Raw genomic sequence first — 16,850 nt, forward strand, 5'->3', positions numbered from 1 at the left:
TTGTTTCTGGGAGGCCAGACGGACTAGGGCAGCCTTGCACCTTTCATCTAATAGTTCCAAGCTCGTGCTCATGACCTCACCGTTTGATTCTTGGGTTGCATATCGGAACATGATGCTTGGTTCTCCCACTTCGACCGGTGTTATTGCTTTATCATTGTTGACCAATGAAAACACGGTGGCCTTGGTACTAGATTTAGAGGTTGTGCGGTATGCCCACAAGACATCGGGCAAAATTTTCTTCCATTTCCCTTTGGCATCGGCCAATCTCTTCTTTAGGTTTTGAATTTATACTCTTGTTTGTTGATTCCACCTGTCTGTTCACACTAGGGTTATAGGGTGTTGACAAAATCTTTTTGATCTTGTGATCTTTGAAAAACTTGCTTACGTTGTTGCCAATGAATTTCTTCCCATTATCACACACTATCTCGGCTGGTATTCCGAACCGACATATTATAACAATTGAATTTCTACACGGTTTAAAGATATGTGGATTAATTCAATACATATGTTTTATGACATTAGATAAGAAAATCAAAAAATAGAATAAACAGCCAAACCAGTAGTGATATTGAATCCGGGCTTGATTAAAAGCTTAACATGTAGTCTGCCTTTGTTCGGAGCCTACACTTATGAAGAACTTATGAACGAAAGTAAGAACTTTGAACAACTTTTAGAAACAGAGAAAAATAGATGTATAGTTCCATGGTATGCGTGTTACAAAGTGTCTATTGAATAATATACTTCCCCTTTTTATAATAGAGGAGTTTTACCTCAAGTGCCATTCTAAGAAAGGTAAAGATCTTCCTTTTCGCTTTTAATCACTGATCAACTGCTGCAACGGGCCGAGATTCACACCATGATATCCGGTCAGGCATGGATATCAGGGCCCTTTGTTCATCATGTATGGACGTTTTGCAATGCTCTCCGAGGTCTTAGAGTTCGAATAGGGTCTGGGGGCGTGGTATCGATGGCTAGGGGGGAAGGTGTTTTGTTCGGTCCTTGATACGGGAGGTTCCCACCTTGATTTTGATTCCTTATAGTTACATCCTTGCTTCATTTTCTCCATCGGGAAATAGGGATGCTCATTAGCCTCAGCTTTGTCGGTACGCACCGCTCATTTCCTGTCACCTTCCGTGCTTAGTGGAGCATGTTCCTTCATCTGTGAGGTTGCAACATCGTTCTCCTCCTGCTGGCATATATCTCCCCACTGTAGCTTGCTGGTAGCCATTATTACTGTTCCATTGGTCAAATTATGGTTCACATTTTCCTTGTTCAAATTTGATAGCTCTGTTGTTTTTGTTGTTGATTTCGCGAGATTTGCCCGTTTGAACCTCGAGGTGTTGCCAACTCCAATCAAATTGCATGCAAGAGCGGCCATTTGGATCATCATCATCCACATCTTGATCAATTTCGTACTTCTCCTTCGCTTTCCCTGAGTTTCCACTCTGGATTCAGATATTAGATTGCCCGAGTAGCACTTCAATCTCCTTCATCTTAGTAAAATTTCTCCTCGGTCGTCCGCTCCCCATGCCGGAGAATGTGCAGGTTAGCAGTCACCTAACGTGCACAGAGAGAAACGAGGTGAGGCTCTCTTCATAAACAGTTTCAACTTTTGTGGGTGAAAACTTTGTATAATGTACTTTAGTTATGTATAAAGTTTAAAATACATGTTTATTAAAATTTATAATTTAAATAAATTATAATATTTATATGATCATTTATAAAAGGTAAAATAAGTAGTTTAAGTACAAATTATTTATAAAACATATTATTTTACATACATACATACATGCATACATACATACATACATACATACATACATACATACACACACACACACACACATATATATATATATATATAGAGAGAGAGAGAGAGAGATACATACATACATATATATTCTTCCTTCCTACTATTTTTAACAGTAGTTTTCTTCCTAATGATATTCATCAAGAATGTAAGTGTTAAACTTAGCCCTTAGTACTATTTACTAACATGGCTCTGATACCAAGGTGGACCAGATCATTTCCAATGTGCTTTAGGAGATAAATTACAGGTACTCCAGTCCTGGCCTAGTTGATAGTAATATATAAATACATCACATAGATTAAGATATTGGAGTATATTTGAAAGAAGAGAAATTTGCGCTTTTAGTCCTTAATTTTTAATTTTATTCCTTATAATATAATTAAATGTATTTAGCCTTCACTTAATTGAAACATGTACTTTTGATCCTTCTACTTAAGAATTTCTATAAATTTAACGAAGTACTAACTATTACACTATTTAATTTATATAGGTCTAAAAATAATCTAAAGTATAACATGTGTTCCGTAGAAAAAACACCATTTCAATTGCTTAAAGGAAGAATTAATGTTTAGCCAAATATTATAAATACCAAAAATAGAACTTATGTAACGATCCGACCAGTAGTTTTAAATATTTCCATTTCACTCGGTAGTTTACGGGCATGAGTAGCTATGTATGATGTATTATGACTTATGTGAATCGTCGGTTTTGGTTTTTAGGTTATTCAGAATTGCTTTGGGAGAATGATTCTCAGCTAGAAGCTTTAAATTTGAAATGGCTGACCAAATTTGACTTTTTAGTATTTGACCTCGGATTGGTTTTTTTATGGATCCGTTAGTTCCGTTGGGTGATTCTGGATTTAGTAGCACATCTGGATTGTGATTTGGAGGTCCTTAGTAGAAATAGGCTTGAAATGCCGAAAGTTGGAATTTTGGGAAGTTTGATCGGGACTGAACTTTTTAATATCGGGGTCGGATTGGAATTTCGAAAGTTGGAGTAGGTTTGTAGTGTCATTTATAACTTGTGTGCAAAATTTGAGGTCAATCAGACTTGATTTGATAGGGTTTGACGTCGTTTGTAGATGTTGGAAATTTCAAAGTTCATTAGGCTTGAATCTGTGTGTAATTTGTATTTTTGATATTGTTTGAGGTGATTTGAGGATTCGACCAAGTTTGTATGGTGTTTTAGGACTTGATGATATCTTTGGTTGAGGTCCCGGGGGCCTAGGGTGTGTTTCGGGGTGAGTTTTGAGCGAGTATGGGCATTTCGACACTCTGATGTTGTTCTAGTACTTTTGGAAGAGCGGGCCGCAGATTTTGGACTGCTGAGGCACAAGAAAAGGGCCGAGGCACAAGAAAAAGTGTTGTGGGAGAGGGAAAAATGTGGACCACAGAGGAAAAATGTTGACCGCACAATTCTTCTTGCAGTCGCACTTAGGGTGTTCTACAAGTTAGCTGGTCCGACTTCGGAAGCTTATGTTTTTTGATCTACAAAGAATTTGGAGATGATTAAAAAACAAAAGTTGTATCCCTTCGTGTCTACTTTACAGATAGATAAAGAAATTATCATTTGGACATTTGTACAAAAATTTATGGTCATTTTACTAAATTCTGGTAGCGCAAAATTTGCTGAAGTGCGACCGCACAATTTGGATTGCGGCCGCAGGACCTGGGATGCACGACCACACTTGAAAATGTGCGGTCAGACTTTGGAAGGCGGCTTTGGTACTATATAAATGAGGGTTAGGGTATTATTTCACATTTTGGACTTTGGGAGCTCAGTTTGTGACGATTCTTCGTGGGGTTTTCAAGGAAATCATCGGGGTAAGTGATTTTTACTCGGATTTGGTTAATATACATGAATATATCACTGATTTCATCATTTAATTAGTACTTTGAGATGAAAATTTGAAAAAATTTGTACAAACTTCATAAACTATAAATTAGAGATTTGAAGATAGAGTTGCAATCGAAATTGGCTAATTTTGGTATGATTGGACTCGTGAGTGAATGGGTGTTCATATTTCGTGACTTTTGTCAGATTCTGAGGAGCAGGCCTGGGTGTGACTTTTGGCCGATTTTGGGTTTTGACTAAGAATTCGATCTTTATCATTTAAAAATATTTTCTTGGGCTTTATTTGATGTATTTGAGTTGCTCTTGGCTAGTTTTGAGTCGTTCGGAGATTGGTACGCGCGATATGGCATTTTAAGAGTATCACTTGGCTTGATCGGTATTGGAATTGGCTTGTTCGAGGTTAGTAACTCTTCTAAACTTAGTGCTGAGGGTATGAAACCTCGAATTACGTGCTATGTGATTGGCGTTGAGGTGACGCACATGCTAGGTGACGGCATGTGGCCGTGCACCATGTGAATTGTGACTCTATCATTTCTGTGGTACTGTTAGTTACATGATCTTACCTGTAACCATGAAATTTCTACGTACTTGTGCTATTGAGCTGTGATCCATGTTAGACACCATGTCTAGGCTACACGCCTATCCTGTTAGGACCCACCGAGTTTATTTCTGTTGTTGAATTATTTGCTTTCATTGCTTTATATACTTAGTCATATGCATTCATATGCATATAATATCTCAGTCTCTGTTGTTATTTATTGATACATCATATCATCATTTTTGGGCTAGTTTCATGACATTGTGAACCCGAGAGAGATAGAGAGACTGGAGAGATTGATGACTGAGTGAGGCCGAGGGCTTGATTGTGAGAGTATTGATACTATAGCACGTGAGGTGTCCGTGCGAATTCGGATATAAATACTATAGCATGTGAGTTGTTCGTGTGGATTCTAATATTGGTACTATAGCACGTGAGTTGTCCGTACTGATTCTGATATTGATACTATGGCACGTGAGTTGTTCGTGCAGTTTATAGCACTTGGGATATAGGAGCCCCTCCGGAGTCTGCACATGCCCCTAGTGACCGCAGTCGACTATGTATATATATGGACCGGGTTACACGCCGCAATGAGCCTTATGGCTATATGTATATGGATCAGGTTGCACGCCGCAACAAGCCTTATAGCTATATATATGTGGATCGGGTTGCACATCGCAACGAGTATTGTACAGTGCTGAGTGATTGAGTATGCTGAGTATTGAGCATGATAAGAGATAATACGAGACAGTGAGGTTGAGTACTCTGAGAGTGTGAGTACATGAGTTCATCACTGAGATCCATTACATTAGACATACGTACTTGAGATACATACATAGAGATGTATTTCCTTTTGCTTCCCGGTTTTGGTGACATTCATGATTTTACCTGTATCTTGACATGTAGGCATAGAGATGTACTTTCCTCATGCTATTTGAAAATGAAATAGTTACCTGATGGGTTTTTGGGAAAATTTTCAATTTTCAAACTTACTCATATTTTTGATGATTTCGGTAAAGGATTTGGGTTTTCACTGATATACTTGAAAAGCAGAACTATTTTCGGAAATTATGAATAAACTGAGCATTTTGAATTCATAGTTATTTTTTATTACTTGCTTTACGTTATTATGAAATGTTGTTGGCTATTGGTGTTGGAGCCGACCTTTATTCCAGCTCGTCACTACTTTCAACCTAAGGTTAGGTTTGTTACTTATTGAGTACATGGGGTCGGTTGTACTCATACTACACTTCTGCACCTTGCGTGCAGATGTTGGCTGATGTTGTTGTTGTGTTCGATGGGAGCTGGATTGAAGATATATCTGCTTCCCTGTTGTAGCTACCTCTTATTCATGGTAGACGTGGATTTATAAAACTCTGTTTATGTACTCAAACGGATGATGTATTTACTTCATATCAGCTTGTAAACTCTGTTCTTAGAAGCTCATGATTTGTATTACCAATTCTTGGGAAATGTATAAGTTTCAGATAATTTCTTTCATTTAATTATTTTATTAATTTTATTGGAAATAGATAATTGTTAATTGTCTTACCTAGGAGGTTGGGTTAGGTGTAATCACGACTAGTTGAATTTGGATCTTGACAACTTATCAACAAGTTTAGAGATCAATAGTACAACTTTTCTTTGAAAGAACAAATAAAGCCAAGTTTTGTACAATTAGAAATGTTCTATAGATGTATTAATGTAAATAGCACAAATTAGTGATACCCAAAATGTTTTTCAAGAACACCAGCTGAAGATGGGCGCGCCCGGCTCCGCATCCCAGGTCCCTTTTGGATGGGTGAAGTACTCTTAAAGTAGATGTCTTAAATTTTGTCCCTCTTTTTCTCCCTATTAGTAGGTGTTAGCCCCTTACTTGCCTCGTGGACAATATTTATAACTTTTAACTTTAAAATTCTGTCCATGATCAAATGGGGATTAAAAGTTAAAAAGCACCCCTAATATTATATTTGTGCAACTTTTTCTTTTGGATGTATAAGTTGGTGTGGCTCGAACAATTTAGAGAATGTACATAGTTGATCTTAGTTAAACTAGATGTGAAAAGCCCAAGATATGGTTGTTCTTTGCATTTGGATTGTTACATTAGTTCTGGTCTCGAGAATCTAAATCATTTACATGTTGACCTACTTGAATTTCAGGACTCTCAAAGTAACAGTTAGAAATTCTAGTAGAGCACCGAGCCAAGGCATTATTTCTTCATTATTTAACTACTATAAAAGCGTCGAAGTGGAATTTATGATTTTCAGTTTTAATCGATTTGTTGATATATTCATGTACGGATAACTACAACATACAAGTAACATGAACAACAATTAAGGATGTGAAAAGTAAAAAAGGGGTGAAAGATGGCATTAAACGGAAAGGTGGAAAGTAAAGCAGAAGACTGTTACCATTTCTTGTGTTTTGGTCAACATAAGTGAAGACAAAGTTCTGTTTAATTCATGAATATCTTTGAGCAATTTCTCATTCTCAATATTGTCACTTCTTATTTCAACGTCTAAAGTTATGATTCACATCAAATTCCAATTCAGAAAATTAAACACCAATTGTTGTATCTTTTATCAAGCATACACACTTTAAAGTTCTTACAGAGTTGTTGATAAACAGAGCAATGGTATTTCAAGTCGTTTACACGTAAAACAGCAACCCACTCAAAAAAGAAAGAAGAGGCTATTATAGGTATTGACATTATTGTATTACTAATGAAGAATATAAAAAAATATAAAGTAAAAATGATACCAAGATATATAGAAGATAGAAACGTAATTAACAGGAAGAAAGTTCGCAGATGTCGCGTGCTGAAGATCTTCAAGAACCTCTTCCACAAAAGTTGTTGTTGAACTTTCCAAAGCTTTTTTTTTGTTTAAACTATGAACTTCATTCCGTAATAGCTCTTTGTTTGCGAGCATAATGAATACGTCATCATTATATTCTACAGAAACTTCATTTTGAAAAGGCAGGCATGATGCAATGAATTCATGTCTGCAAACGCCAGTGCTAAAGTTTACTAACAGTTGTCTGGAGATATATAATTTCCTAACAGAAAGAGGTTACCCTTTATTAAAGATACAAAACTCTCCGTTTGCATTTTCACACATAAAAGTGTCACATAGTTTAAGAATAGCACCTTATGTTTTTAATACTTATAAGTATCTCGTCGCTCCTCCTTGTTAGACAACAAATCTTTTCATCCAAATTTTTGAGAGAGGTCTCTAGATCAGCTAAAAAAAGACAAGAATTGAAAGGAAATTATAAAAGCAATAAGAATAAAAGTCAATCACCGGTTCATCACTATTTAAACAGTGTAGAAAAAGTTTTCTGTATATGTTTGTTTTTATCCAAAACAACTGATATTATTGGAAGTTCTAAATTTAGTATTAAGCTCATATTTAAAGTAGTAAATTAGAGGATCATAATATATGTTAAAAAAGAATGTGAAAGCAAGTAATTTCACAGCTGGGAAAAAAATGCATTACCAAAAAAAAGAAGAAACAGATTATAATGCTACGCAAAAGCCTCTATACTGTAACATAAATACCATAAATTCTCATGAAGCCATCGATTTTAACTTACAGTCTGTATGAAGTTCTCATCAACTTCGATTCTTGAGTAGTCAAAGCACTTTTAACTTCCCTACTTGTTGCCTGAATGTTGCCTCAATTTTTTCGTTAACCTGAATGAAATTTCATTGAATATGCTACTTAGTTCCTAAGACATAGAAACACATAGAGACATACACACATATACATGTTTAAGTACACACACACCGCAAAAAATACAGTGAATGAGATAAAACTGTGTGGAAACACCTGATGAAGCATATCCTTGAGCGAAGACATCTGGAACAAAATTGCAGCTGAGCGTTCCATATTGCTTCAGTTCTCGTTCCTTCCTTTGTGTTTTGTGGATGCTCTCTTAATTTGTCGTGCCTTGAAAAGATGACATAGGAGAAGTCGTAAGCGACTGGGTTCATGATTTTTCGACATTCAATATCTTCATTTACAACTAATGCACAGGATAGGCCAATTTGCACACGTACTATATGTTGGTACTGATGCTGTATATTCAGAAATTTTTCTTGTATAGTATTTGCTTTCAAGTGTGCGAAAGAGGTCAATTGCACCTATTTCAAGAAGACAAAGGAATGATATGCACAGAATATTATAAAAAAAAATAATTAAGCTAAAAGAGATCAATTTTACCTATTTAGGAAGCTAGTTAATGGAAATTCAGTTAATAATCTATAAATATCAAAATTGAAGTGAAGATACACACATAAGTATAGAGTATTCATCAAAAGTCCAATCTTGTAAAAAGCTAACCATATCATCAAAACTAAAAAATCTGCGAGCTACAAATCTAGATCAGTACCACTAAGCCCTAGATAACATCTGAAGATATAATAAAGGAAGAAACATTCAATACTGAAACAAGACATTGCCTAAGGAACCAGAAGAATAGAGTTTCAATAAGGAAGGATCATGTTTTCTGATCTAGTCTATTAATCAATATTTGCTATTCATATTTTCGAAATCTACACTATTGTAAAGTTAGTAGCTATTTCATATTTGATACAACAGATTTAGATCATTTCACCTAGTTGTGTGAATCAGGAATGCCATTTCAAATTTTCGTTGATTTCAATGTTTAACAGGTCAACCAATGGAAAAGTTGTCTTTCAAGCCAACACTCATTGAACCTCGATGTTGATGGGTGTCCCAAAAAAGCCTAAATTCCTCTTTGTGATACAAATATCCAAAAATCTTCAAAACAAGAAGACCTAAGAAGGTAGGTAGACCTTAAGTTGATGTGAATAGTAAGTATTAGCTGCATATCCTGTGTATGAATAGAGAACGTCTGTTGCATCTCTTGTTGTATTTAATAATGAGAGAAGATATTATTTTGAGCTGGTCTATAATAGCAGCAATTGTTAAATCCATCCATTCAATAAGAAAATTACATCTCTGATAGCCATTGCGCCCAAGTTGTGTCATACCTTGGCTTCTGATAGTACAACGGTCAATTTATAAGATAGCAGCTGCTTGAATGATTTCTTCGTATACTACATTGTGTGTTGTATGATCATCATTGCTATCAAATGTTGGCGGTCAGATCAACAATTTCACAGAATTCGAGGTTTTTGCTCGGGATAAAGCAACATAAAGTTAACCGTGTGAAAAAATAGGCTCTCGTAAATAAATTCCAACAAAATCTAACGTCTGGCCTTGAGCTTTATTTATAGTCATAGCAAAACATAATCTAATTGTGAATTGTGTTCTTTTGAAAGGAATAGGTAGTTTTTCATCTTGTGATGATAACAACGGTATTCTTGGAATAAATACATGTGTGTTTTTTAAATCCCCGCTTGCAATTTTAGCACTTATAATATTCTTTTCAAAATTACAACATACAAGTCATGTACGATTACATAAACGTTCGCATGGATTTAAATTTCGCAATAACATAACAGGACAATTTTTTTCAAAGTTAATTTATACGGAGGTAAACCAGCAGGGTGTAAGCTATGCAAAAAATCTTCATATTGACTTTGATCATTTGTTTCAGTAGTTTCATCAAATGCAACATATGTTCTAGAATTACCCAATAATTGAGTTATGAGCTTATCATTTATTTCATCGACAAAGTCATTTTTTATTGTCAGAATAACACAAGAAGTTGTCGAAGACATATCACAAGGAGATGCATATAAATTTGGATAAGTTACTCTAAATAAAAGATTCAATGATTCTTTTTCACTAATAAAAGCAATAATGAAACGATAAGGGATTTCAATCTTACTTTGCCAATTTGTTTTTTCTTTTCCGCTCCCTATTTTCATCAAATATTCACAAAAAGCAGGATCTGTTCTCGCTCGCATATTTACTGATAATCGCAATTTTTCGAGTTGATTCCAAATGTTAGAACCTAGCAAACTTTCTTGTATGAAGTCCTCCTTTTTTCCACTACGAACAACTGGAAGAGTTTGTCCGAAATCACCACCAAAAACAATAACTTTTCCACCAAATAGTATCTTTGTATTTATTAGATCTTTCAATAGTAAATCAAAAGCCTCTATCAATTCTTTTTTGGCCATTGATACTTTATCTCATACGATTAATTTGGCATCTTGTATCAATAATGCAAGCGAACTTTGTTTACTAATATTACATGAGAATTGGTCATCAATATTAATAGGAATTTTAAAACGGGAATGAGCAGTTCGTCCTCTAGGAAGAATTGAACCTGCAACACCAGAGGTTGTTGTTGCTAAAGCTACAAATCCTTTTGATCGTATAGCAGCAGGTAATGCACGGTACAAAAAAGTTTTTCCTGTTCCTCCAGGACCATCTATAAAAAAAAGCTCCAGGTTTATTTTTAAATATTCTGTCAAGAATTATATTATATGCTTCTTGTTGTTCATTATTCAATTTTGCTTCCAACAATAAATCTTCTTCTCTAACAATTATATTTCTTTCAAAATGTGAATCTTGAGCCTCTTTAGCGGCTGATGAAGCTGAAATTCTTTCAAGTACAAGTATAAATTCATTTATGTCATGACCCATTGAATGCAAAATGTCATTAATATGGTTTAAAGTCATATGACGAATCTGTTTCTTGTTCAAATTTGGCATAATCTTAAAGTCTTCAGACATAGAATCTTCAAATTGGTCCCAAAGTTCTTTCGGATTAGCAGGATTACAATACACTAACAACGTATCAAATAAACGTCTTAAACTATAAGGCATTTGATATCTTACAGTTTCTGACATACAGTCAACCAAGTTATTGTCGCATTATAATAATCCTTTTTTCTCTGCGGCTTCTCTAAATGTACTGCAACATACTCCATTTACAATAAGCAAATGTTGATATGATTTTGGTCCTCTATTATTCATTAATAACAATCGAAGATAGTATCTTTCCCCCTCTGTAAGATGACATATCACAATACGTCCAATAACAGTACCCCGTTGTCGACGTGTCCACATCCTATATTGTTTGGACCATACAAAATATTTTGGAAATTCCTTGTAAAGTAACTTTAGATTCTTAGCATCTTTGTTTTCTCTGTTCATCAAAAAAATTCTGTCAACATTGTTTTCCTAATCATGGGATTACTTACAATTGCATTTATGGTATGTGTAGTTTTAAAAGAGACAAATTGTTGTCCTTCAAGATATACCTGAAGATGGTAAATAGCTGGGCTTATTTCGCTTATGGGAAAACCAAATAAACACCAAGTTGCCTCCGGCGGCGAAATCCATCTAGCAGATTGATATTGTTTGATCTCATCTATTTCAATATTTGGATCATCAGCATGTACGAAAAAAGCAATTTTATCATGTCCCTTGCAAATATATTTATAAATATATTTGACAACTTTAATATCGGAACAAACTTCAACATTAATATGACAATTAAATTTGCTCAGTAGATATGGATTGTAAGGAACCACACAGGAGTTATCAAGAAGTTGGCCTCTAATAGTTACAACTTTGCATGTATTTCGTCTTTAATATATTGGATACCTATCTTTTCCCTTTGATGTGTGATCAGTAAATTCTTTTGGATATTCAAACTTACAATATCCTTTTTTTTTCTGTACAAGGACATATAGGATTTAAGTTGCCACAAGGTCCATGCATCATATGTTTAGTAACAAGTGTATACAAGTAATCATTTGTATCACGATCAGGCAATTCAGTACAAATAATTTTATCATAAGCTTCTGGAGCTAACAATTTATATTTATTGTCGAGTATGATAAGAAAATGAGCATGTGGAACACCATGCTTCTGAAATTCAATAGTGTACATAAAAGCTGCAACTCTACCAAATATGTTTCTCTTTAGTATATTTGTTTTCATCTCTTCTACCATCACTTTAAACACTCGACTAACTTAATCAGGCTGATTTTGTACCTCATCTATTACCAATAAATGTTCTTCTATTTCAGGCCAAGATGGATTACATGTCATTGTCAAAAATATATCAGGTTTTTCAAAATGTTGCACTAACACAATAGCGTCCATATATCTTCGATGCATATCTCTAGGACCTCCTACAAAACTCGTAGGAAGAAAACTTTGTTTACCAATATTTGATGCATCTGTCTCTCCGTGTCTTAGAACATCAAGAAGCTAACGCATCAACTCGAAATAAATCTTGGTTAAGTGAATAGAAATCTAACCTTTGAGTCACAAGTTTGATGAATTGATCAACTGAGTACTGTTGAAACGTTCTCCCAGCATGTAAAACTCCATTTTCTTCGTCATCCCTCATTTGAAGCTTATAGCAGTAATACTCACAGCAAGATACAATATTTCTTTTTCGTTTCTTTTTTTTTTGCAGAAGTTCTGCTTCTATATCAAGAAGCATGTCAATTGAGGACATATTTTCTACACTCGGAAGTTGCTCATGTTCACAGTAAATTCCAGTACTAATAGTATTGTTCTTTCGAATAATCTTTTTAATACCACAGTGCCATCTATTTTGTCCATAAGAAAATAGTAATTGATACTGCAATGGATCATAACAGCCGTAATAATAATTTACTAATTGGCTCTTACAACTATATGTATAAATTCGAATGTGTGGTAAAGAAATATTAGAACTATTCTCATCTTCCATCCATATTGCTGCTACTTCTGACTATGTTGGTAAGTTATATGTTCTTTGATCTAAATCAGAGTCAGACTTCAGCGCAATATAGAAGTTGGATAACTCTGAAATATCTGTTAACAATTTCAAGAAAATGCAGTATGGGTTCATTTTTAATGTGTCCATCAAAGTTCTGATAACTGATTCATTAAGCTTGTCAGAGAATGCCATCCGATTTGCTGCCTCATTATTTGTATCGTAGAAATACAACTGTAGATTTTTAACCGGTTAACTCGAGGGCACCAAGTCATCTATATACATTTTTTCTTGAACTCTAAATGTATAAATGCCACGATTTCTTCTCGCTAAATCTCTGTCATATTTCACTACAAGAGAAGTAAATGTGAACATGTTATTATACATTCTAATATAAGTGCGAAAATGTTCACATTCCTCAGAGTTCCCTAAATAAAGCTTTAGCAATTCAGCAGGCATTCCATAGTGAATCAATTTCAGTGAACCATTGTCACAACAAAATCCCGGTGGTTCATATTCAAGTCTTTTGGCTCTACAAAATTCACAGTTTGATACAGGTTTGAGTCTGAAAGAGCTACTAGGCAATTCATTAGTATTGAAATGATCCAATATTCTATTTTTACGACCTATATATCTCAAATTTTAGGAATGGAAAATATAGGAGAAAAATTGACAAAAATGATTTGAAGGGTAGATGAAAACAAACCTTTCCTTGTTGTTGTATGTGACGTAATGTTGTATTGTTCAGTGCACGTTCCTGAGGTGGACCCTAATATATAATGAATTATCACATAAGTTTGGATATGTAAAAGAAACTACAAATAACACCATTGTTCCAGGCTTACCAACTTCAAAAGCACATGATCTACTACCTATATCTCTGCCATTATCAGAAATAACGGAAGCGTCAAGTGACTGCACATTTGCTAAGACAGACAAAGAGAAAATAAGTCAGCCACATCACATTGATGTATGGACATATAAATTAAAATATACACATATAAGAAGCAAGTTATTAACTAAAAAACTAATACTGTACTAACTTGTTTCCAAGAGAGAAGATAAGTCTCCTCTTACACCAACTGTATTCTCAATCCGCTCTTTGCTAAATTGGCTGGAAGTTGGTACCTCCGTGGAATTACCAATAGGATTATATGTTGTAGAATGAAGGTAAACCATTCGTCGTTGCATTAAGTTTAATTCTCTTCTGTCCGCTGACTTCTCTCTATATATTTCACGACGTCTTTGTTTTATTTTGACGCCTTTCTTCAGAGCATTGACGCTTCCCTTTTTTCGGGGGCATATAGAATCAATAATTTTTTCAAGCCTAGACATCTCTTTAGCTAAACTTGATCGCTGCCAAAAGAAATGAAGAAACTTCTGTTAAAGTTGCTAAATTACTCTGCATAAACCATTATCGAAAACAAATATGCATGAGAAATTACTACAGCTCATTTTGATACACCAGTAAACTTAGTCTAACAACAAACTAATATCAACCCTCTATTGATCCACCCTCTCCCAAATCAAAGCATTTGAAGATCATCACTTGATTGTTCATAGCCATTCATAAAATAAATGAAGACATTAGGATTTGCTTACCGACTTTGATATGCACATGTAGGAAAGAGTTCTATAAAAAAAATGCATTTGGTTCTTCGCAGATACTTAAAATGCGAAAATGCAATCAAGACTGGAGCACATGATAACTGCTTATAGAACTTGAAAAGAAAAATCTAAAAGAACATTACGTGGAACCATCACATTGTCACTCTTACTCCAAGAGGGCAGAAGAGGTTCACCACTTGAAGCCACAACTTATTCCCATGTTGGTCAAACTAACAATTTTCTTTTCAAAGGCATCCAACTGAATGAATGAACTCTGGTATCCAAAGATAAAAAAAAACCTAGATTTTTCTAAGATGACCTATATCATCTTCCAAGCAGTAGCTATGATATAATTTAGCCCCACGTAAATGAGAACAAAATCCATGATACTCCTCCGAACAACAGAGATAAAACTAAATCACAAACACTTAAAAAGATAGAGAAGACAGAAATATGCATAACAAATTTAATAGAAATGGTAATTCATTGAAGAATTTATTCAAACACCTAGAGAAGAGAAGACATTGGTAGTAATTTTATACCTTCAAAAGCCACCACTAACTATTGGCACGTCTAATTGCCAAAATAAAAGCTAAGTAAACTGATACTGAAAAACAACTTGGAAAACTCATCTAAAAAGGAAAAATGGAATATCAAAAGATACAATCTAAGTCTAAGTAACTAAAACTGAAAACTATCTTGGGAAACTTAGCAAAAAGGAAAAGATAAAAAAGCACATATATAAAAACATAATCTTTAGATGGATTAAATCAAGAATTCAAGAAATGATCAAAACCATTAACTAAACATGAATGATTACTGTAACTGGATCTATTAATTTTGGAAAATAAAAAAGAATTAGAATACTATAAATTAATAGTAGATTAGCTGATTTACAAAAAAAATTGACTCTTACATGAGAATCATTGTATCTTTTTTTGATTTGGTAACCTCGGCCAAGATCATAGTAATACTCAAAATATCATCCATAGAAGAAAATCATCCTATATAATAATTACCTTCTAATAAGTAGAAAATTCGAAAAATAACTTCTCAAGCAGCAGTCACTATAACCCCTGATTAGCAAACGATGTGTTCTTCAGAGAAACCCAATAGGAAAACCAAACAAAATACCAAAAGAAGATCGTTCACCTGAGCAGACACGACAAATTAAGTTTGAAGTTCACAGAGAAAAAGCTAAGGTAATCCAAAAATAAAGTTCTGGAGATGAGAGTTTACGTAGGTGTATAATTTTATGTACTATACGGAATTACTTTGCAGCTGTCAAAAGTAATCTACGTGTTGCTTTGTAAATATAATGAGTCAGCCCAAGATGTAAAGCCTGTCCCTTTTAGAGCTAAAGTACCGGTGAAAGGTCAAAAGTGAACTTTAAAAATACCTAAAGAGTTTGTTGTATTTACAAAATGGAGTGATGGCAGTTGATGTAATTATGTTAAAAAGCAGGGGCAAAAATATTATGGCTGAAGCTGGCATGTCGACGAAGAGCAGGCTGCTTCACCTAATCCTACGGTGCTTCTTATATAGGAGAATTAAGATAAGCTCGACTCCTAGATTGGAGGATAAACAAGCTCCTAAATTCTTTAGGGGATTGAGTGATCTCTTTGCTGGTTGTATATTGGTCTTGAATATCTAGTCAAACACTTACTTCTATAAATTTAGGCCGATATGCTCATTAGGCATGAGTTTTTAACTTGTATTCTCATCTATTGGGAGATTGCTCCAATCATATAGTATTGTGTTTAGGGTAATAAGCTGATTATTCCATGTCCGTTTTTTTTATATAATAAAACTATTAAATAAGGGATAGTGTATACGGTAAAAATCAGTGGTCCGATTTTATGATCATTAAGGCACCTCGTAAAGACCGCCCCCAGAAGGCTTGAAGCTTAGCTCGGGGTTTCGACCCCGAGGGTTCTCAATGATCGACCTCGATACACTGCAAACTAGCGGCTACGATGGATCGATGTGAAGTTCCCAAGGCACGTGACTAGAACTAACAAAATCTATTAGGCTAGTTCAAACTCGTATCATGGCATTAAATGGCTGTACCAGCCCCATATTTTTGTAATAAATGCAATTATACTATGTTGGGATTCCCCCTCATATATAAAGGGGATCCTTGTCATTTTATACAACACACTACATTGAATACACGAACATTCTCTGCTCTCTAACGCAAACATACTCTCTATTTGATTTTATTTCTTACATTTATTATCTTGTTTATATTTATCACATTTCATTAATTGTTTTTCATTTATTACTCATTATTTGTCATAAAGAGCCACCATCAAATTTATCATAACTGTTAATCCTCCATCGACTGCCGGACATCCGGTTTGACCTCGATCCGACTTGACC

At 34.7% G+C, this 16,850-nt stretch overlaps 1 protein-coding gene across 15 annotated transcripts; it reads right to left on the bottom strand.

Moving 5' to 3' along the window:
• Positions 1–742: 742 nt before the first annotated feature.
• LOC104215665 (uncharacterized) lies at positions 743–16,115 on the bottom strand. Of its 15 annotated transcripts, none has more exons than XR_011406127.1 (9): positions 15,708–15,842; positions 15,488–15,620; positions 13,904–14,216; positions 13,706–13,786; positions 13,567–13,629; positions 11,407–11,516; positions 8,033–8,346; positions 7,797–7,896; positions 6,754–7,444 (listed from the first exon to the last, which is right to left on the bottom strand). XR_011406127.1 is itself a non-coding variant. In XM_070170908.1 (7 exons), exons 2-7 carry the CDS (start codon positions 14,193–14,195, stop codon positions 7,857–7,859), a joined length of 900 nt encoding a protein of 299 aa, XP_070027009.1. In that variant the 5' UTR covers positions 14,196–14,216; positions 15,488–15,842; the 3' UTR covers positions 7,745–7,856. The 15 variants fall into 15 exon arrangements, 3 of the variants coding, with proteins under 3 accessions (XP_070027009.1, XP_070027010.1, XP_009763815.1); XR_011406128.1 differs by having other exon boundaries at positions 15,488–15,544; positions 15,621–15,842; XR_011406125.1 differs by having other exon boundaries at positions 6,754–7,205; positions 7,351–7,444; positions 15,488–15,842.
• Between the last annotated feature and the right edge of the window lie 735 nt (positions 16,116–16,850).

Source organism: Nicotiana sylvestris, chromosome 3 (assembly GCF_000393655.2).
Source record: "Nicotiana sylvestris chromosome 3, ASM39365v2, whole genome shotgun sequence".
NCBI lineage: Eukaryota > Viridiplantae > Streptophyta > Magnoliopsida > Solanales > Solanaceae > Nicotiana > Nicotiana sylvestris.